The sequence below is a fragment of the Anopheles gambiae genome, chromosome 2 (genome assembly GCF_943734735.2).
Source record: "Anopheles gambiae chromosome 2, idAnoGambNW_F1_1, whole genome shotgun sequence".
NCBI classification, from domain to species: domain Eukaryota; kingdom Metazoa; phylum Arthropoda; class Insecta; order Diptera; family Culicidae; genus Anopheles; species Anopheles gambiae.
Window position 1 is genome coordinate 112,499,434 of NC_064601.1, and position 23,707 is coordinate 112,523,140.

Here is a 23,707-nt window from a genome sequence, read left to right on the forward strand (position 1 = left end):
GCAGGCAGCGATGCTATCGTGGGTTTTGAAATTGAAACTTTATGACAAAGCCCGTTGGACGGTGGACGGATAAAATGTAGGAAAAAATGAAACATCTTTTAATACATTAATTCCGTCCCTTTTTTCCGTTGTGGCGTTCCACTGTGCCAATTGCCGATCTCCCACGGGGCGGATAAGGATGGAAGCGCATAGCGTTATGATCCAGCTATGAGAATTCCTACGGTAGAGATTGAAATCATCAAGATTTGTGAATCATAGCCAACAGTGAGTGTGAGCATCGTGCATAAACGCATAAAGTAGCACACCGACGTCTACGTTTCAAACCTCATCTCAAACGCACTATGTACTAAATAGAGCACACGTTTATCCTTTTCTATTAAATAAACTATTGCTAGTCTAATCCTGAGAGATCCCAATGTCTCGCCCTTTACACACTTTCTCTGCTTTACATTTACATGATTAAAAATGACATTTCAACACATTGAAACCCATTCTTCAAGCATCGAATCATCCATCAACGATGACGACAGCCGGTCAGCGTCAGCAGTTCATCTAGATTTGTTACAAATTAATATCACTTTAAGCCCTCAGCTTGAAGCCCTCCGGCCGTCTAAGCTCAACGAAAGAAAACCGAACCGGTTACGGCCGGTGGATTAAGCCCCCCCCCCCCCCCTTCCCAAGCTGCCCAGATAAAACGCGCAGACAGACGACGTCAAACTTCACCCCATTCCCCGGTACACACAGAAATCCACACACACACACACACACATTTGTTTCGAAAGTATAACAATCATACCAACGAACGGTCAGCACGACGAGTAGCAGCCCTTAGCAATAGGTTTGCGAATGTCAACACACAAAATTACACAAAACCCTTCGTCACTCTGCTGATTCTCCTCCTCGCGGCAAGTAAATGCCATTGAGGGACCTCTTATTGACGTCATCATTTTGGTCGGTTTTGATCTCCACCACAAGGCAACGGGGTTGGAGGCAAAGGTGGCCTAGTTGATACTCGGTTCGCCGTTCAAAAAGAAATGTCCGGTAATAGAGCATAACGTGGACAAATGTGCAAGTTCAGGGCGTGCTGCCCCACAACCACCCTCAACGAGGTTAGATTGGAATGGTTAGAGTGGCACACAACGCGTACACCATGTGCTGCCCGCTCGGTCATGTGGTGGCAGTGATATGAAAAACCAAACGATAAATTGGGTGGTGCGGAATGAACCACGCGCGGTTAAAACAATAACAAACGCGAGCGAGTTGATCAATTGGTCCCGTGTTAAGGATATGAAGACGAATTGGTTTTTGGCGGAGGGGAGTTTGCGTCATCGGTACGCGTGTTAAGTATTAATTTAGTTTGATGAAAGAAATCAACATACAACCGACCTAACAAGGGGGATTAGTAAATATAATTGCATTACCACTGTGTGAGAGGATAGGGTGATTCTTTTTCAATTTTTTTGGATGGAGTGCGAGTTAACTACGTCATTTTTGCCTGTTCAAATCCGGGATTATATCTTTTTCTTTGAAAGAGATAACTTTGTCCAGCTACTTTGCTTTACTGCACAAACCATGACGTACATCTCGTTATCCGGTTATCGTGCGACACTGTCCTCAGCGTGCGGAAAGTAACCTCATGCGCCTGTTGACTATTATCATCGTCCAAAGGCCAAGGAGGCCTGTCCACCCCTGTAATGAGCTATTGTTTCGATCTCGTTTTGCGAAACTGACAATCTGATCTGCTGCGTCAGGTCTGACACACGCGCAAAGGGGAAATGCATACGAAACGCGCCGCTAATGACGTACTGGAGGATGAGGTACCATCTGCTCCGGTTCAACGTCCAACCACAGTCGACTTGCTCATCACACTGCAGTGCAAGCCACTTGTTGATTTCGATTACATGAAATGGAGCCTAAAAAAATACAAAGTATCCGATTCTTCTTTGTAAATCCATGTCTCAGTCCGGCTTTCCTTAGCGTAAGGCCCACGGACATCATAAACTATGTCCATCCCGGGTGCAATAAATATTACTTACATTTCCAGCTCAAGTTAAAGCTTTAATGCTGTCACTTTTGGCATGCTATATGTGTGTTTCTCTCCCTTCCTGAAAGCTCATTTTTTCTCGTTATCCCCCTCCCGTTTTAGAAGCAGTCATGGACGAGCGACGAACGAAAATCATGGTCCCTTACCATCACTGTATCCCCGGTGGGAGAACCGAATAATGGATAGCTTCCAGAACGAACGGCAAAGGGGAAACTATTACACCACTGCAAAGAAAGAGCAACAGCGACACAGCACCCACGGGCGGGGGAAAAAAATCTCGCAAACCCACCATCCAGTGTATGCAGCGTGAATGCATAATTTTTGCTATAACATTCCCTCGTATCTCTCCCCGTTCTTTATTCCCTGCTTTTTAGGTTCTTGCTAACCTAAAAATCTAACCATGCGCAAGAATATTAACGTGCCTGCCCGAGGAAGTTGATGCATCCTGCTGGGATGCTTGTGTCTCCTGGTTGGTGTATCTCTTTTGCCATTTGCAACGTGTGAGCCTGCTAGGAATGCCATCCACCTTGGGTAGGATTTAGAAAGAAATATGGCCCGCTACCGTCCGCAAGAATCTCGGTGTTTGCGGGGCATTAGTGCAAGTTGTGTCGCGCGTAACGACACAACGCACTGCAACGGTTGCGCACTAATGGAGGAAAAATGATTTCATTAGCTCTAGTCGAATGTGGTCGTTTAGTTTTGAGGTTGAAAAAACGATACATTGTGGCTTGTGTGTCACCAAGGAAGGGTAATATATTCCAATAATAGTTTGATGCAGACTTAACTGAAAGATTTATGAAGAATACATTCGAAATAGAGCGCCGAAACAGTAGCCTTACTTCCAGGAAACTAGATCAACATCACAAAAACATTCCAGGAATTTCCCCCATCAGATACTGGTAGCAATTTAATTTAGCAATCGGTTTTTCTTCTAATACTAATTCCAATTTACACATTCCGATCCGTTTCTGCATTCCGTTTTGCGCCATCATAAAGCATAACTTCAGCTGCAGACACAGACGACAGAGTTGCCGTTTTGTGTGTCCAGTTTGCGAAAAATGTTCCTTCCTTGCTCTTTCCACAACCGAGGGTTCGAGGTGGTTCGTAGTAATAACGAACATTCCATTAACTTACTGGATCAAAATCGATCTCTGGAGCGTTCGGAGAAGAGTCGTGCCATCGTGAAAGACATCATTGGCTGTTTGAAGTGCTGAAGCTAGAGTGGAAAGGAACAACTGGCACACACACACGCGCAAAAAACCCACCTAGACGATATCAATTGCCACTTCACAGGAGTCAAGTGTGATGTGGTGCTTTCGGGAGGAGAGTTTTCGCAAGAAAGCTTGCCCAAAGACAAACCCCCTGGAACGGACGACCGTGCCCAGGGAGGATTACATTCATTGTCTGCCGTCCGTGCTGCAGATGACAGAGATCGATCGTAGCCAACGAAGAGCAAAAACCATCCTTCGGGAAACCGAATTTGTTACAAAAAGTTGGACGTGTGTTCCTTACTTCCCTTTCCTTTTTAGAATGTCATAGCATAATGTTTTCGTTGCAGAATGCGTTTTGCAGAAGTGTGTGCTGATACCAACACAATCCATGGAGAGGTTTTTGCCTCGTGAAGCTCATCTACACCGACACCGGCCCTACCCCTTAAATTCTCCCCCGAAAGCGTCCTTCATCACCGGCTATTGATTACCATTGAAAAGGACGTACAGAATATAAGCAAAAGTGTCACGGCACACGGTATCACGGTATTGTGTATAATATCAGACAGCTCAAGGTTGCTCCGCGCGGGAGAGCGCGCGCTCGTGTACGAAGAATACATTACATTGTGCGTTTACCGTCCTGAAAGGTAAAAGGGTTTGTTATTTTTATCCGACGCTTTTCTTCGCTTTCTTCGAACGCTCCCGTCCGCTCCAACGCCCCAGCTTTCTTCCCTTTTCCGAGGTCTCTACAGTCGAGTCGGAAGTCCTTTCAACGTACAACAAGGGTGAGGAAAATGGGAATACCCTGCCACACACACACACACACACACACACATCGATCTAATCAAGCTATTCATAAGTATGCTTCCTGCTTCTCTTCTTTTCGGTGTTGCCTTCCCACAAATGAACTTAATTTTCCCTCGACCCTCGCTCGCACAACGACGCCTCCGGTGCTAGGTGGAGTTTTCCGGGAAGCTTTTTCCTACCGACGCTGGGGATTATTATCATCCAATGGGTTTGTGGCGGGAAGGAGCGATGGAGCTCTCATGCGCGCGTGTGTGTTTCGTGCATTCGTGATTGATCGCTGATAGTATGCCGGCTGACAGCAACACGTGGATTCCATGGGGTTGAGGCGCAGTTAGGGCAAAAAAACCGGATACAAAAACGGGAACTACTATTGTTGCTGGTGTGCGCGCCATACTCGTCCGCGGCTGGGTAGAGGTGGATGATGTTTTTTCTGCTCTTGCCCTTATCTCGAACCGAGCATGCAAACGGATTAAAGCTTAGACAGCATTCAGAATGGCTTAAGAGAGAGAGCCAGTTTGAGGATGCGCCACGTGGAAAAGATGGACTTTTGGGTGTCTCGATGCATTTGTTGTACTTCACTAGACTGTCTGGCATCAAAAACCTTCACTTTTATTTACAATAATGGTTTGAAACCATGGTTTTGCTTCCTTTTGAAAGCGTTAAAATTTGAGATAAAATTTCGCTATCCCTGTTCGCTATCTTCCTTTCCTCTCACAAGAAACAACAGATAGTAAAAGTAACTCAAAATGTCGTGACCTCCAAAACTTATCCGTCGGAGAAAGAAAGAGATATACATATAGAGAGAGAGGAGGTACAAAAGTATCCTTCCCAAAGCCCCAAACGATCCATAAACGATAACAGACCGGTTGAAGTTTAACCTTCTTTGCCTTCTGTCGCCCATTCCAAACTACGCCCGGGATCGAAAACACTCAAACGGATCGCACATAAAGTGTCGCTCCTGGCCCGTTTGGGCTAATCTTCCATGGCGTTGAGGGCGACGGTGGTTTCGGCCTCGGTTTCGGCACAGAAAGCACTGGAAAACCATAACTATTTATCACGCCACAAAACATACCGCCCAGCTGATCGATAAAAATCGAGCTGCGGTTCAGTGTTGTTGGCTGAGTGCGAGAAGCAGGATAAATTAATAGATCCTGGGGAGGTATCGCTTTCCCTTTTTTTTAAGTGGAGCACATTTAAATCGTGGGCTGGAACAACAGAGAACGAATCGTGGAAGCCTCTTGAAACGAATCGAAAGCCAACTCAACGCCATTATTGGGGTTTCTCACGACACAAGGAAGCTGTCAGGTGATGTTGAATTTATATATCGAAATAGTGAATTCAAATTTACCGAAAAGAAAGCCTGCAAACAATCGTATTCCAATCAGTAACTGTCAATAAAATAAGCGAATGGAACGGGGAAAGCAGGAACAATTGCCATCAGCTTGCGTGTAGTCATCAACATGATCGACTTTCCAGAAGAACCACCTTTAATCACCTTTAAGTTGGAAGCATTTGATAGAGCATTTAAGCGATGATCACGGTAATATCTGTTCGATTTTAGTACTAATTGTAGGTCCACCATTATCCCAAGCAAAGAAGCGAACGTAAAACGAACGTAAAACGGGTGGATGAAACGTCAATGTCACTTTTTCCCGCACCCCAATCTGTCCCCTAAGGGGTTTGCACGGATTTTCCCCCCATTTCCCAGCGGCTGTCATTGACCGGTCGTTAGTCGGTCGGTCTGACTGTCAGCGATGCGTACGGACGAGCGACGAGCTAATTAGACATTTCACCGGCTCGTTCCGATCGCTTCTACAAACCAACACTCATCATCTCCTTCAGGGACGACTCAATGCCCCCGGAACTCCCCCGGAAAGTGGAGAAGAGAGACGGAGAAACGAAAGACGAGAGCCGTGTGGTAACATAACCGCAAACGACACAACGTTCCGATGGGTTTGAATGGAGTCACTACACCAGAGGGGTCGGAGGGCACAGATTGGCCTACTTTCTGTTGAACTTTTGTGCCCGAGGACACTACCAGTGAGTGTGCGTGGTTTGTGCTGGACGGGTTTTTCTGAGGAAAAGAACAGATAAGAACTGGAGTAAAGGTTTTTCCTTTCCCTTTATTAAGTTATCACCTCATTAGGACAGGCTGGCTTGCGTCCTTACCAAAGAGACAACAACTGCTACTGAATGTGAGTTCTGCAAACGTATCGGACTCATCCAACACAAACATTCGTCTTAAAAATGCAAACAAGGTACAGCTGTTAATCCAATCGTAAAATTAAGTCCAAAAATTACACCCCACCCCAATTTTAGCGACTATTGTTTTAAGTGGCCCGAAAATGGTATACGCCCCATGCCCCAAAGTTGTCCCGAAAAAGGGATGTACAACCACCAGCCACAACAGACAACCCTCGATGAGCACAACTTTTATCGCATTATTAATAAAAGCAACGCCTGTTTAAGTAACGTGACATGTGTAGCTACACCAAACAGGATCCTTAAACCGCTAGCCATGTGTGTGTGCGTGTGTGTGTTACCTTCCTACCCACACTCATTTTGGAAAATAGTGCCGAGTATCGTTTTACCGTCCAAACGCTCTCCAGCGGCACTTGAGCGGGCGACGCTCTCTACTTCTAGCGTAGCTTCTTCATTGTAAAACCGGCGCCGACCGGGCAAAACTGCTTGTTAGGGTGGCAGCTAATTATGACCGCAGTAATGGTCCTCCCCCCGTACACGAGTACATAAAGGCCACGCTTCGGTCTTGCTAAGAAAACTTGCACCACTTTTACGGCGTCCGTCCTGGGCTCAAGTGTGCGGGAGATTCAGGAAAAGGATGCCAGGACGCGTGATGCTTTTTCTGTAAGAAGACACATTACCCTTGACGCTGGTGGTAAGGATATATCGTTTCGAGAATAAAATACAACACATCATACACGCCCACACACGCACATAAACGTTACATACATTCCAAGGGGATGGGATGATGGAGTGTATAAATATGGGTTTAGTTGGCCCCGTTACAACGCTCTCCTGTGATGGTTTGCTTGCATTCGTGTGTGAAACAAAATATACTGTCGATTTAATACCGGTGGCCTGAACCGTGCTCTGACTTGGCCACAACAAGTAGCTGCTCGTTTAAAGCAAAGCGCGCCAAGAGGGTTTGAGCATGTTAGGCAACCAAACCACGCGAAACCGTGAATATCACTTTAAACGATGCGTTCCATAGTTTGGTCGTTTAAATTTTGTAGTAATCGTCGCCATCGCCATGCGCCGTTCATGATACAGTCAATAAAAGAGGTAATAAACAGACAGTTAACGAGGCAATATTGCTGTGGAAATGTGCGGGATTAATTCGTTTAAATGCCCGTTAAATTATGAAGAGAGTTAAACGCCTAAAGTTATGCAATTTGTGTTGCAACATTACGTTATTTGAAGCATTTTAGGCAAATAACATTAAGGATAGTATTTTCTTTGATATTATAAATTGGTTTCTATTTTATAGACCTTTACCTGTAATTCCAAGTGCAATCTGTTCAAGTTACAATTAATAAAAAAGTCCGTCAATTCTCAAAAATTGCAAACATTCACAGGCCAATTTCAAATTATCCCACCATTGCCAATCCTTCCCCCTATCAGCCAGCCCAACAAACCCTCAAACTGGGAAAATTGAAGTCACCTCGGCACCCCTGGGGGCAAGACGCATCAGCTTGATTAAAAATTCCTTACGAACAAACCTCATTTTTCCCCAACTTGTCATAATTTTCCGCTCTAAAAATATGCAAACTCAACCGTATCTCGAAACCCGAAACTGGCCGTCCGCGGCATGCCAATGGCGATGGCGAAGTAGGTAAGGATGACGCGCGCACAAGCCAATCCTCCTTTGGCTTGTTCTCGTGAACGATTTTTGCTTTTCGTGTGCGTCGTTCTTGTCACCAGGTTTTAGGGGTTTTAGATGAACGATTTCTTTTCGTGCAAATCGGAACAGCGGTATGGTTGTTGCCACTTCCCCGCAACAACAGAGCCAAACGTGATGGTACAGAACGGGGGAAATCTCGACACATTTCAAGCGCGCTTAGCGCTTTCAAAGAAAACGCTGTTTTTGCGTGTCAATGGCTTTGTATTGCACAAGTTTAGCTAAACCTTGTAATTTTGTGTGTGTATCCCGAAAAAGAGGAGGGAGAGAGAGAGAAAAAACACAAATCTTTTTCAGAATCATGACCACTAACGAGACGCGACAGAAACAACCCACGATTCCGGTCACACACGATCTCACACACTCATTTGTTTCGTTGTCACACCCGGTCTGTTTTAAGATGCAAAGGGCAATGGGTTGAGGAAGCGGTGAACATAACGCACCAAAACACGATCGACACTGAGTTTTACAGAGGGAGTGGAACGCGTTTGACAGTGAAATTCCCACCGGAAGCCGACGGAAAACAGTGTGGGGAATGTCACAAAAATCGTCAAAAATTTGCTACGAGTCGTTGTAGGTATCTCACACCCACAGCGCCATCGGTAATTGCCATATGTTTTATGTTACATTTATCAGATTCAAATTTTATTACCCACGACGGCGGAGAAGCCTTGAAACGTATGACACGTTGGTGTCGTTGAAGCGATGTTCTACCATCGCTCCAAGGGCATTGGTTTTCTTGTAAATGTTTTCATTCACAACGTTGGTGACACTTTAATAAGCTTCTTACCGAACAAACCGCCAAGTTTTGGGCTGATAATCGAATCACAGTGGATGGTTGAAGAAGAGCTCACAACATCGATCAAAGACAAAGATCGCGACATTTTAAAGTGCTTTTGAAGCACATTTGCTCGTCGTCTTTTTCTCGAAATGCTACAAAAAAGCAAACATAATTCCACGGAAATTCATATTTTCAATCACCAGATTGGCACGCTACTTTCCCATGCCCCAAGTTCTGCCACAGTGGAGTAAAAAAACACAAGCCGATCAACTGTCAGCTTTTCCTCGCGAGATTTTGCGATCGATAAAATCAATTACATCGCATTACAGGCGGCACATAATGCGATGGGAAAAAACCCCAGTAACGAGAAGAAATGGAACCGTTTCGTTACAGTAAACAGCAAAAAAACGAAACAAAAAAGGCATCGACTCATACACATACACATCCCATCCAGAAGATGTAGAAGAATTGGAAATGGAAAATCGGTCGCTTCCGGGGATGTAAAACATTTTCCAAACAGCGCGTGCAACCATCAACTGGAGAGAAAGAGATGGGAAAAACGTTGTGGAATCATTTTAGGTTACACGCGTGTGGCCCGCCTAAGGCCGCTAAATCCAACCACCCACCAAACCTCGGCAAACCCCCACTAGTATCTCGTCGCGTGTGTTTTCATATTTCGATAAAAAACCACGAAATTCAACACGCACGCCGCGTGTTTCTGTGTATCCCACCAAAATCGACGCAGCGCGTGTAAGGGAAAGCAGGGCAAAATGGGCATGAGAACTATATTACTGAATATTCCTTTGAATTTGCCTCGAAACACAATTATTCTTACATTATTATATGCCTCCATAATTGATCTATGCATTAAAATTGCTACATAGCCTGATAATAACTTAAACACTTGAAAAAAGTGTAAAATAAAAGTTGATGTTGTACGTGATGCTATTTTGATACGTGAGACGAAATGGGCATATGTAAACAAAACGTGAAACATTTTGCCCCATGTGAAGCATTGTTGTATTATTTGTTGCATTAGTAATAATACGCATTCAATTGTCTTACTTTCTTTGGACAAATTGTATATAAATATCATAACTTTAAAAATATACCAAGTAAAACTTGCATGCATCCAGTGCTGTAAAATGTTATGAGCATCACGAGATATTCACCATCGAAAACAAGCATAATCTGAAACCTGACTGACTGAATCTGACTGAAACGAAGCTCAAATCAGCTAACATACACAACTGAGATGATCAGAGGTAAGATTCAAACAGTTGGTGGACTACCAACATGCTTGGTGGCATTTTGTTTAGCTTGGTCACTCACTTGGTCACGCCATTTTCGGTCGGTGATGTTCACGACATTCTTGGAATATACTTGGCATGTAGTCCCAAGCAACATTCTTTCTCGCTCTGTCTTTTGTGGTTGTTTGTCGGGTCAAACAGAGCGAAAAACCATGCTCATTTTGTTTCTTGGGACCACTCGCACGCACCGCATATCTCCCATAACTATCGGCATGATCCCAGACTGAAATTGTCACGACCAAGTGACTGACCAAGAGTGGGAAGCACACAATGTCACCAAGCATTTGATGGTCGCAACAACTGTTTGAGTCTCACCTCTGATCATCACATTAGAGCGTTTCGTGACGCTGACGTTATTTTGTTTCGGTCGGAAATCGTCATGACTATGTCAGCGACTTTTTGCAGAACTGATCACAATGAAAAAAAAGTCATGACATAGTGATTGACCAAGCGGGTGGCAAAAATGTCACGAAGCATGCATTGGTCACACCAATTGCTTTGAGTATCACCATTGATTATCACAATTGAGTACGTGACACGGACATGTATGTTGAATTTATTTTGAGCATTGGAATAGTTCTTTGCTGTGAAATAATGATTAAACAATGCATGTTCATTTTGCCCCGTTTGCCCCTACCAATGCTGTCTTTGCTTTTGTTTTTCACAGTTGTTTTTGTTTCCAGTTTTGCTGTGTAAGAATGTAAACGATAGCGGCGGGGAGGAGGAGGCAATGTACAGCTGTTTATGACCATGGCCCATTATTTCGTTACATTAGAAGCAGAAGAGAGCAAAACAAAAATAGGAGAAAAAAAACTAGAGACAAGCAGAGAGTGGAAAATAGCGGCAAAATTGTTTGTTTAAAAAAAGAACCGCTCCATTTTGGGATAATCGATCGTAAACATTAAAATGCAAGACCATACACCATACAGGGAGAGCAACACGCCCGGCTTTATGGGTGGATTGGGTGCGTTTGAATCAACATTTATCTAGGAGTTGTGCAAATTTAAATAATGGTTTCTAAGCTGCGTTTTTATGTGGCTCAGCATGTGAGGCTATATATGGTCAGTGTTTACAATCATTTGTGTTAGTTAAACGCAGTTAATTAATTAGACTGAAATAGATAAAAATACTATAAAAGATACGTTCTTTTAAAAGATTACTTTATATGAGTTATGCTTTCATTTTAACATAAATTCCAATTTAATTTATCATCTTTAAAAACAACTGTTCGCTGCATTTCCCCCATCCACTTCCCATTTAACCGATCAAGAAGAAAATGATTGCTAAATTTCGAAAAAGAATGATAAAACACGGAGAGGCGATCAAAACTACGCCAGTGATAAGATCGTTCACCACGAGCAGGGTGGAAAATTGGCCTCCCCCAGACCGCACACGGGGGACGCACATGGAACCACGAACCGCGGGTAGCGATTCAATTTGCATACGCACACAGTACCGGTCGTTGTGTTTTATGTGCAACAGTTTCGCATTGCCACTTAAACATTGTTGCTGTCGTTTTGTTTTTTACTTAGTGAGCTTTTTTCCGCTGCTCTATTTCAGTGTCACACACAACACTGTACCATTTACATGCCCGCATTTGCCCCACAAATGAACACAGTTTGGGCTACGTGGAAAAAAGCCTCACACATGCAGCCTGGAGGGCAACGCAAATGGTGTTTGCCACGAAATTGAGTTCCAGAAAAGAGAAGCAAAAAAAGGGACACAATTTCGCCCATTGTTGCTGATAGCTGCGCTTGTCGTACTCGGTGTGCAATGGGCCTAACGTTGTACAAACGTTTACAGCTCTCTGTGCTTTAAAACGATTTCCACGTCCCGCCCATTGAGCGGCCAGCCAACAATCGAACCGATTCAATCGCAATGGGGACAGCCGATAAATCGATCGTCTAAAAAAGCTGTTTCCCTCCCCCCAATTCGCTCGTCAAACAGGTGGACTGAGCAAACGAATCACCGAGGATTTGTTTACCATTCTCCATCGAGCACTGAGCAGAGTGTGGAAGGGATTTCGAAAGGCAAGCTACTTGTGTGCGAGGTACCATTTTGAAGATAATGTGTGCTAAACGTGACATTTCATCACAGTTAATTAATATGCTGCTGTAGAGGCATATCAAATTGCATGCTAATTAGCTCCGAGGGCGAGCTGGATTCCAAGAAATTAATAAGCAGCTTCTGCCGGATTGCGTATAACCCGATGTATTTTAAGACACGCCGAGTTTCTTGCTCCTCCCGCACACAAACGCACCTGTGTGGATCCATTTGGCATTTTCCAAAACCCATTCCAGCGGGCGAGAGCAAGCCACGTATGTTTAGCTGTTGGCGTTTTGCTGCCATTTTCTCCGAAAACCCGAACATCCGATACCCTTTAGGCGCTCGAGAGAAAGAGAACGACAGAGCTGCTGGAGGATCCTTGCTGAATCTGACAAGCTTTTCCCAAGCATCTTTCCCGGGCGCACGGGTTCTCCCATTGCAACAGGTTACATCAGGGACGGGGGGCAAACAACGTGACGGAGAGGACCGAGGTTCCCAACAAAAAAAAATACTGAAAAGCCCCTTCCGTTACTGCGAAACACCGCCACTGCCTGCCTGTCTGTGTCTGCGTGGCCGGGATTTGGGATTTTCCCACGATTTTTGGCTGCACCCGGCTCGCTTGGTGGCGCAAAAGTTTTGTTTGCCCCGGGAAAAAGGGGGGAATAAATACACATTCAACGGAAATTTAACAGGTAAAAATCCCTGTATGTGTGCAGGGAGTGGGAAGGATGAAAAATCCCCCAAAAAGGGGTGGGTTGAGGTTTGGAAAAAGGTACAAGGTTTGGCGGCGGCAGCAGCAGCAGCAACAGCTTTTAAAAGTCTGTTTGGTTAAAACCTTTTTGGGGCCAATAGCAATACCGTTTTAAGGCAGCTCTGTCGTAAATGATTAATTTTGCTTCGCTAGAGCTGAATGTCCGGGGGAGTAGTTCGATTCGAAATGGAATAGAAGTGATGCTTCAGGGGCTGCAGATGCGTATCAGAAGCTCATGCTGTGTATTTAAAGGGGTTTTTAGTGTTTCCCAAGTCCCAAGTAAGCTCTACATCATCTTTCGCTTGACTTTTATTGATTTTTATCAAACTAATGGCATATACGGGCAAGAATACATCATCCTCTCGCGATATGTTTTACAAGTTCCCATGTACCATGTTTGGAGCGAGAGCTCCATTTGTCAAATTAAACTGATTGCTACGTATTCGAAATATGTGTTTTGCACACCCTTCACATCGTTCCGGAAGCCCTATCATGGACATGAACCGCGCTGTCTTCACTCGTGTCACACTCCGGTGCCTTTGCCCGTTACTGCGAGCGCGACTGCCAATGCGCAATGCATCGTTCGGTTTAGAGCAGCCACCCGGCCTCCTCTCCCTTAGGGCTGTAGAGTTCAACACACTTACCTTGGTGCATTCCAGCACAACACTTCCGAAAGGTGTTTAGCAGCCTCCTTTCCGATCGCCGCGATCTCGACCAACGCCTTCTCGGTGGAGTGAAGCGCACAGGAATGTGATCGAAATGCAGCACACACGTACACGCGAAAAGGCGAACAATTAGTTACCCCCAGTCATCCACTTACTTCACCCACTCTCTCACACACAGTCACTGTAGCGATGCATTTTTTGTTTGCGTTCCTCGAGATGCGTTCCTTCTAAAAGTAGAATCACTGTGCACTGTGTCACACACACACACATACCGCACAGGCAAAACCTTCTTATCTAGGTCAGTTCCATAATGGGGAGGCCTATTACAGTCAAATAACCGTCTACAAAAAAGGGTGTGAAGGGAACACAAACGTACACACACACACACGCACACACAAGAAAGACGGACGCCTAAATATACGTTCCAGGGGTGTTGTTTTCCTAGTGCTTCGCACACACACACACACACACAGTTTCTCTTAGCGCGCCCTGTGCACCTTTACACCTGGCGGTGCTGCGCTGCGAAAACTGCTCGACCCTGGGGACTGCTCGAAAAGAACCTTTTTTTAATGACGACACGAGGTGCGCTATCGTTTCCCCCATACGCACGGTTACGGCCCGGTCACTTAGATCGTTCTGTTTACCGTTTCCATCCAACTCGGACACATAAAGCATGGTGAAAATAGAGAGCAAGAGAGAGAGAGAGAGCGAGACAGCGAGAAACAGCGAGTGGAAAATTACGGCAAACGCGCGTACAGAAAGCGCCCAGAACAAACGCGGTCTTGTGCACGCTTCTGGAACGGTCACAAGCAGAGTCCGCTGTAGAAAGACCTGTACCTCTTTCCCCGCCACCAACTTGTCTTTTTTTCTCCACGGGTTTATGAGTGGGAGGAAGAGCACATTTGTGTGTGTGTGTATGTGTGGTGCGAAAATGTGGTGTAATTAGTAAACAAACCGTAAACTGGCTACTGGCTGCTTCTGTGCTCTGCTCTGCACTGCAGCTCCACAAAGTATCCGAGGGGTGCATGCGGTGGAGAACTGGGAATAACAGTATGAATGACGGCAAAAGATGAGATGATTTGTGGCAGTCCCTCTCCCGAAAGTGGAGGAATTCGCTGTAATGGTGGGGTTTTGCAGGCAATTTAAATATCACGCTGTGTATTGGATTACACAGGAGTACGCTCAGCAAGTATCAACAGGGTTGTTGGTATTTGCAGTTATTTCACTATTGTTTTATAACGTTTTTTTGAAGAAAATCTGTGTAATTTCAGAGTGTTTGTACTGAGAAGTCTATCAACGACCGTGTTAAGACCATCATAAGACCGTTTTAAGACCGTTTCAAGACCGTTGTAAGGGTTGTCCCGTTGCAAAGTCCTCAACTCGCACGACTTAACAATATCCCCGTCCTAGGTTCATACCTCATATGGACCTTGTGTCTATAAATTACAGAGGTTTATGCATCATAGCTCGGTTTTGGTCCACCATTTTCAACGGTGGTTTTTGACAGTAAGATAAAAAAGTGGTTACAAACATTTGCTCACTACCTAACACTTTTCAGGGTCAATTGCACTTTTTCTGGACAAACTCTAGTGAAAACACACATTTCCATCTCATGAACGTGACATGGAGTTTTTGTATGAGTTGCCAAGAGGGTCCAAAGTTACTTGGCACCTCATATCCTTAGCAACCCTAACTCCCTATCTGCCATACTCCATAGAAATCTCCATCCATCATGGCTACGAAAATCAGAGCTAAGGATCCACCTGTAGTCTACTTAGGCACGTTGATCCAACTGTCAAACTTTTCCCGCGGTTTTCGAACTTTTCGAACGATCTCTGGATGACTCGACCTCTGTATTATATAGACTTTGATTGCGACTGAGGACCTATGGACTCACTAGGACCCTTGCAAGGACACTTGCAAACAAACTTAATAAGTCTCGAAAGCCCATAATGTAATCCATATAAGACCAAAGTCTCTCAAAGACCGTTTAAAGACCATTATAAGACCGTTTTAACCCCATTAACTGACCATAGTCTACCAAAGACCGTTTAAAGATAGTTATAAGACCTTAGGACCGTTTTAAGACGATCATAAGATCTAAATACATCCAAAATGATATCTTCACAAAAAATCTTCTCCTCGTAGCATTAACACACATCCAAAATCATTGCATTGCTTTCCCTTCCACCTGGATACACTTTTCCTTTTCCTCCAAAAATTTGAAATCTTGCTCAACTCCACAACTCAAACCTGTTCCATTCCCATTCAACCCTCGCCTTCTGGTGCTCCAAAATGCAGCTTCACCTTTTCGCCCTGTTATGTTTTCTTTAAACATCCCCCTCTCAATCCCTCCCATCTCACCCCCGCCCCCCATTCAATTCACTCAACTCGATATGAAACCCGCGCGACGCTCTAACTGGGATTGATTAGGTGCGATAATGTGTGACAGCAGTAAACAGCAGCAGCAGCAGCCGGTCTAGCAGAGCACCCCTAACACAATCCCGGCGACGGCGGGGCAACCCGCGAATAGAGCAAGAAGAAGAGCAGCGTTTGAGCGAAATAGAAGAAAATAAGAAGAAGAAGAACCCAACAAAACCTTATGGAATAAACCCTCTGGCACAAACACACACACACACACACGCTAACTACCATTGTGTGTGTGTATTTTTGACTGCTGGGGACGGTGGGATATACATAGGTCTGCGAACGATAAGAAACCGCGCGCGCGGTTACTCTATTTCAAGGGAGCCGTCTTTCTCCCCATCTTCCCCTCTTCTAGCACCACGATGGGGCAAGGGCGTCCTCCTCTGCTACCCCCGCGCACACGGAACATCGCTCGTCCGTTAGAAGCGGGCGCGCGTGCAAAAGAAGGCAAAGCGCAGGGAGGTTCTTATCCGCAAAATTTACAAGCTCACGGCTGCCGGCAGACGGAACGTGCGTCACTGATAGCCTTGCGGGTGCGCCCTAACACCCACCCCCGCATGCTACATCCACACACACACATACACCGATGAAGATGCCATTTTTAAAACGTTCAACACAAGGGGGGCTGGAGCTCGGCACACGGCATCGCGTGGTTTGGTTCAGTGATTTTTTTTCAACGCCAACGGCTTGTTCGAAATTCGCTTCCCTCCGAGTGTGCTCCCCTGGCGCTGCTTATGCTTTATGTATATTGATCGTGCACGATCCGCAGCACGATCGGGTAGGTGCGCAACAAAAGCGCAGTGGCGGCGAGATGTAGAAAAGCAGACACAAAAAATCGACGGCAATCGAGCGCCAGCTAACAGCTCACATCGATCACATGGTTTGCTGGTGGTGCGGGAGCGTGATAAGATGAGAGATCTCATCTCACCGCGCCACCACCACCACCACACGAGGCAACAAGAGCATCACACATCACCGTTCGCAATCGTAATCAGTGGCCCTAAGTGTGGCTAGTGTGATGGTGCGAAAACGGTTAACCAATACACTGATGCCTTTCTCGCAAAACTCGCCGTGCCGTTAGGCGGCCAGATCGGGAGCTGCTTCTGATCGTTCCCCTACACACAAATGGTAAGCAGCAGCAGCAGCAGCAGCAGTAATTGAACCGACGTGGGATACTACAATGCAAACCGGCCTTCTTTTTGGCTTTGTGGAACACACTGCATGAGTGAGTGAGCTATCTGAAAAGGCATTAGTATGCGTTTGCATCTCTCAACACACACAAATGCACTCGGATCGCATCACAAATGGTTTTAAACTACCAGGACAATGGCAAAAAGGCAACCTGTAATTCGTTTGCTGTCGAACGAATCTGCAATGATTGGGACACACAAACACACACACACACACCACGGAGGACACCACAAAGAGCTCACAGCTTTCGTCGTTTGCTATTCTTGATTTACCGCAAACGAACGAACCAGTGTGCCAATCGTAATTTCTGTAATTTCGTGCGCTTCCCGCACACAAACACACACTGCTGTGCGCTTTAAAAGACGTAGCTACACGAGACATACGGCATAACGGAGCAAGGCAGGGCGCTCAACAGTAACGCAGGTTCGGATGCAATTGAAGCACAAAAGCGGAAAAGTATCCTTTCCTCCCCTTGTGGGTGCCTTTTATACGCGAGCGCGTTACTTCTAGCCGGGGAGGCCGAAGAACAGACCCCTTAGTAGAACTGTGACTGTGTGTGTGTGGGTGTGTGCACTTACATTGACACACAGCCACTGTGGGAAAGGAACATGTGGTGGTCGTCCCTTTTTAGTTCTACGATAAAAGGGAAAGATGTTGAGGTAAGGTAAGCAAGGGCAGCACAAGAACTCGGTCGAGAAGGTCTGCTCACAGCTGTGAGCTGTAAAAGGAAGCAATATTCAGATGGAAGGAACATAAGCATTAGAGCCCAAGCGACCTTGGTGGATTGGAGACTGAGGAGTAAAGAGCAAAAGGAAGAGTGAGGCAATGGGATAGTAGGGCCTTATAGGCTCACTCGATGTGTCAGTGCGACGGTATCTTCCACTCATCACGCGGTGTTTGCCCAAACGAAAGTGGACTCGATCGGTAACAAGATCATTCGCGCGAGTTCTAGTCCCGTTCGATGTGTTACCGCACACGTTAATGAGTAGAGAGTAGAGTAAAAACACAAAAAAACCCCAATTCTGCAATGCAACGAACGAGAGAAACACTGTGCAGATTACACCGCCTGTTTGCTGGCATTTTCTACCAACACAAACCATTTTCACTTCACTTTTACACTCTCTTTCTCTAGCCCTGCTCTCGGCGGCATCATCAGCGGACCCTAAAACGTGTGTGTGTGTGTGTGTGGCGTCACGGTTTATGGTCACATCGCCGGTTCCGCGGCTAATCAGCACACACCTGACGATGGAGAGAGAGCGAGAGAGAGAGAGAGAGAGAGTTCGAGGCAGCCGGAGCAGCAACAACGGCAGAGGAGCGAGGGCGCGTTAACACGTACGGTAAAGGCCTCGCCACCTCGCCCTCCGGATGCAAAAGGTGCGAATACCCTCCTTCCCCGCCGCCGGTCTCACATACCCACACACAATCCCACACACACCCAAGTTTACAAATCTCCCCGTCAAACGGTTGATGTTGTGCTTCTTGCTTTGCCTCACAACGAAACACACACACTACGAGCACGGCGATAAGGGCAAAAGTGGAGGTGAGGGGAGTGAAGGAAAGCAGGGCAATCCCCGTTTGCCCCTTCTCATCTAGAACCCGTGAAACGAATCACGAACACCTTCTTTTCTTCACGTCACGCTCGTTCGTGCGTAAGCTGTTTGCGTATTATTTCTTTTCCCTTTTCCGTTGCGCTCTACTATTACAACACATGCTTATTTTTGGGCAAACAAAAAAGAAACTGCAATTACGAGATGCGCGTACCGTTCGGCTCTTTTTTTTTGTTTGCTTTTAAATGTGGAGCAACAAAACTTTAAACTCCTCGTGTATTCGATACATACACGCACAGACACACGCACACGCGCGTAACACGGTCTCGCACACTGATGCGCACGTGCACAGAGACACACGGACGCGGACGACCGCTCGATTGCAGCAACGCGAGAATACTGACTTCGCGGCAAGGTGAATTCGCAAACAAAAACGCGCACCGTCGTCGCTGCCGCCGCCGGCGCGCGGGTTCTGCTCGTTTCGTCGACCCGCCCGATCAGCCCCGACGACGACCAGCCGGACGGACGGACGGACGGAGGAATTGGCATCGGTTCCTTTTTGCCCGTCTGGCTAGGCGGTCGATGCGTGTTACTGGCGCGTTAAGGGAGCGAGGGGCACAACAGCACCCTTCCCACGTGTTCACGGAGAAGTAGAAAATAATAGCTTATGTTTCATGCATTTGTTTTCACACAAAATACCACCAATCGTACTTTAACGTTTAGATTGGAAATAAAATCTACACAAAATAACAGCAATTAACGCTACTCATCAAAAGTCACACCTTTGCTCCACGCTCACTTAAACCACCGTCACCAGTGTTGCTTCTACTCGCCTACTACCACTACTACTCACAAACCCCCTGCTACTTAGTCGACTCGGCAACGTACGGGTCACTCACGCGCTCGTCTCGCGCGTACGCCGACGAAGACGAAGGTGAAACCGCGTGTGCGCGCGTATCGTACCGCGTGGCTGGCTCCGTTGCGTGAGTTTCCGATAGCTTGGCGAGTGAACGCGCGCGGCATTAGAACGTGCGAAAGTGAACCATTCCGTGAGCTCAATTAGCTCACTTGCGAGTTCACTAGCATCGCTTTCGCGTTATTAAGTGGTTGATTTGTAAAGCATTCATACCTGGACCTACTGATGGGAGCATTTCTTAACGGGTTGGAAGAAGTTAAACAGTGGCTTAGCAGCTTCTTTAAGAACAAAACGGGATTGATATGTTCGTGGAATTTTTTTAATTAGGTTACAATTATTTTTAAGGCTTTCTGATCATTATTATTTCTCTTTCATTTGGAGAGAAGATTTGTTTAACTTAGTATAAAGTATTACGAAACAAAATTTCAAAAAAGAGGAATACATTATACTGCTTCATTTTTCTGTATGAAAAATGGCAATAAGAACTAAAATAACACAAAATTTTCCATAATTTTTCATTTTTTGCTTCTTTCTCAACCAACTTTTTTCCCATTTATTTGCACAAACCTTTCCATAGCGTGCTGCAGAAACGCATACAGCAAGCTCAACTAACAGCAAAGCCATAACAAGTACTACCAAACCACCTGAAGCATCGCTAAGATAGTTTTAGTGGCCAACACTTTATGAATAAAAAAAGCAGCATCGCCCGAAGTAGCAACCAACCTGTGGCATGTGCCCGAACGCACGTATCGGGCTTCTCGCGTCTCGCCGGAGCGTCCACTATAGGCATCCCTTTCGCCCGTCCCGATCAACAGGCGTCACACGGTGGCAAATGCTAGTGGAAGCTGCAGCCAACGATGAACCACACAGCTGGCAGCGCTTCGGCACGATTGAGTGCCCGATTCACGCCAGAACGTGAGAGCAGCATCTGTTGAATGTCGCCTGCCTGTGCCCGTCTCGTGTGTGTTTGATGCGCAAGCGTTACTTGCACCCCAACAGACGACGACACAGCAAATCTGCTTCGACACAAAGCGATAGAGTGACTGTTTTTTTTTAGATGTGCGATATAAAACCGCACACGCCCGAAGACGCCTGTTGCATCGAATCCGAATCCGAACTCACCAGCAAAAAAGGTTGCACAAGAAAGCAGCACCGAATTCATCACCATTATCTCACATCATGCTACTCATTACATCTCACTTCTCATCAATCTATTTTTTTCGGTGTTATTCACTAATTTCCTTTTTCCCATTCTAATCTATTCTCCATAATCCTCCTCATTTTTGGTTTAGAAAAAAAAACCCCACCCGCTATGGAGGCGCCCGGTGTTTTACGACGCGGAACGCATGGTGCACCCCACGATTAAATGCGCACGTGCTGCGCGCTTTGTTTATGGACCAAAACCGGGGCCGGGTGCGTATTTGCTTTTATTAGATGATTTGATGCCTTTCCGAACCGGGTGTTTATTTAGAGTGCTTAAATCGATCAGGTGGATCGGAGATGGGTGTTGTTTATGTTCTCTGGTCGGGGTCTGTTTTCATTTCAAGGCGCCTTTCCCCACCTTTTTCGATTATTGGTTTGCCGAATTTGGCAATGAGGGTACAAGCAATTGTTTTATTTTTCAACTTTATATGTTTATTTATTTTTGATTGTGGAATTTTTTATACACTTTTTTATACCATTTAATTGTCTACATCACATAACGAGCCGGGACGCATTCCAATTTTATTTGCCTATTCCATCGACAACACCTCCCGCACCCACGTGGCATGCTCGCGCATCTCCTGCAGCGCACCCGGGTTACCCTGGCTGCACGCAAACTTCTGCCCGAAGCTGGTCAATCCGAGCAGCACGTACTCCTGCAGCCGACCCTCCTTGCGCACCAGCGGGCTGCCCACGTCACTCACACAGTTGCGCTCGTGGTCCGCCTCCTGCGCACAGAACCGTCCCGTGCCGGGCATCACGAAGTCAAACTCCGCCTGGCAAGCCTCCAGCTCCAGCACAACCAACCGCATGTACTGCAGCCCATCGGCAGCACCGTCCGTACCGTAGTCCATCAAACCGTACCCGCTCGACAGCACTTCCTGCCCCACGTACTGATCCTCATCCACCTCCGGCAAACGCACCGGCTTTACCCACGGCGGAAGACGCACAGCCTCATCGGTAAATCGCACCACGGCCACATCGTTCACGAACGTTTCCGTATCGTACCCGTCGCGGACGGTAAACTCGACGGCCGTAAACACATACCGGAACTTGTCGGACTCGTCCGCAAGCAGACAGTTCGAGCCGAGATGTACCTCGACGGAGCTGCTACCGACAACGCACTGTGCCACCGTTACCACGTGCTTTTCGTCGACCAGTGCACCGCTGCAGTGGCGTGTTTCGTCCTCACCGAAGCGCACGACCAGCAGGGCGTGGTGTGGGAACTGGCCAGCGTACGCCGGTCTACCGTTGGCGGTTACGTTCTCGTTGCCCGACGGATTGCAGTGCAGTGCGACGATCTCGGCTGCGGGCAGGACACATCCCAAGACCACCAGCAGCAGCAGCGTGGACGACTTCATTGTAATGGTGCGGTTGTGGTTGACTTGAAGGAGCTAAGTGTACTGAGTAGGATAGAGCGTGCTGAAGTCTTATATAAGTCGCCACACTTTCGCTTTTGCTGTGGGGGTTGAATCACCTGTTCTTGAAGAGTCGCAAAAAACAAATCTAGCTAACCACTTCAGGAGCACTTCATTCCGAGACAACCGCCCGTTCGAGTGGTTCGTGGTTCCACTCACGCTCACCCGTTACCAGGGTCTGTTATGATAGACGTAACTTAAGCCATAACATCTTATCTAACATTCGGAAGGAATTGAACGTAAACAAGCAACTATAGCACCGGTATGCGCAGGAATGCATAAGTCAGCACTATAACCAATCTTGTTGAGTTCACGTCTCAATATCTCCAAAATATGGATAGTCGACTATGTACAATATCTTGCTAGCAAAACTCGCCAAACTTGGAGTCAGAGCAAACGTGCTGTATTGGCTTTAATCCTTTTTATACTGCGGCTTTTGAGCATAACTACTCTCAAGCTTTCGTTGGACTGCCGGGTGTTCCCCCGGGGTAGCCACCCTGGGTCCGCTGCTATTCACGTTATTTATTAATGATTTGCCTTTTATTCTACCTACAGATAAACACCTGATGTTCGCCGATGGCCTGAACATATTTATACGGCAATACGAGATGACCCTGATCGCGAAGAACTTCAGCAGCACATATGTAAATAACTTTCACCGCTGGTGCACACGCACCTCATCATCTGCAGGTATGTGTTGAAAAATGCCGAGTCTTATCATGTAGTAGAGCTCGCGAATCTTCTCGGCACAGCTACAACATTGACGGAATGACTATTGAAGCCGTTAATCTCATTAGGGAATCTTGGAATCATCCTTGACGCGAAACTAACGTTTAACCTACACGCAGAGGAAATCCAATCCCAGCTTCTAGGATTGGTTCAACAAGTAGTTAGAGATTTTAGGGACCCAATATGTGTAGAGGCTGTGTATTGCCGTACCAGTCCGTTCAGTGATTGAATATGCGTAGATTGTTTGGAAACCATCATCTCAGCGCTTATCTGATCGCATCGAGTCAATACAGCGCAGACACACCCGCGCTATGCTTTTGCGTCTTCTCCCATGGCAACCAGGCAGTCTATATCCATCCTAACGAAGCACGCTTAAAGCTTCTTGGACGGAACAAAACTCAGTGGCAGGCGTCCGCGTATAGCGCAGCAAAGCGCAGGTCTCCTAACGGGGAAACATCGACTGTCCATCCCTACTCCAACGGCTGGACATTTATGCTCCGACGACCCCTCTACGCTCGCGACCTCTGCTTAATGTCCCTCGTCGCCGTACGAATTATGCCTAAGGAGAGCCCATCATTTATATCACTAAAGTCTTTTAAAGACCGCATTTGCGCGATATAGTCCAGTACAAGTCCCCACAAGTGGTACAGGCAGGCCTTGGCCGACAACGGTTGTTAAGCCAAAAGAAGAAGAAGAAGAAGAAGAAGAAGAAGAAGAAGAAGAAGAAGAAGAAGAAGAAGAAGAA

At 46.3% G+C, this 23,707-nt stretch overlaps 2 protein-coding genes across 12 annotated transcripts in view; both read right to left on the minus strand.

Annotated features, from left to right (window-relative positions):
- The window catches only part of LOC1269950 (high affinity cAMP-specific and IBMX-insensitive 3',5'-cyclic phosphodiesterase 8), a 130,486-nt gene extending 110,954 nt beyond the window's left edge, over positions 1-19,532 (minus strand). For 6 of the 11 annotated variants that reach the window (XM_308604.5, XM_061642250.1, XM_061642255.1 and 3 more), the window contains exon 1: positions 18,911-19,532. The gene's annotated coding sequence lies outside the window, so the exon portion shown is untranslated. Of the gene's footprint in view, positions 1-13,686; positions 13,769-18,910 lie in introns of those variants that run through there. The other 5 variants (XM_061642261.1, XM_061642257.1, XM_061642247.1 and 2 more) reach the window with 4 other exon arrangements.
- A 1,689-nt stretch (positions 19,533-21,221) lies between these two features.
- LOC1269949 (collagenase) lies at positions 21,222-22,217 on the minus strand. Its single transcript, XM_308603.5, has one exon. The coding sequence runs from the start codon at positions 22,174-22,176 to the stop codon at positions 21,346-21,348; it is 831 nt and encodes a 276-aa protein (XP_308603.5). The 5' UTR covers positions 22,177-22,217; the 3' UTR covers positions 21,222-21,345.
- Positions 22,218-23,707: the final 1,490 nt, after the last annotated feature.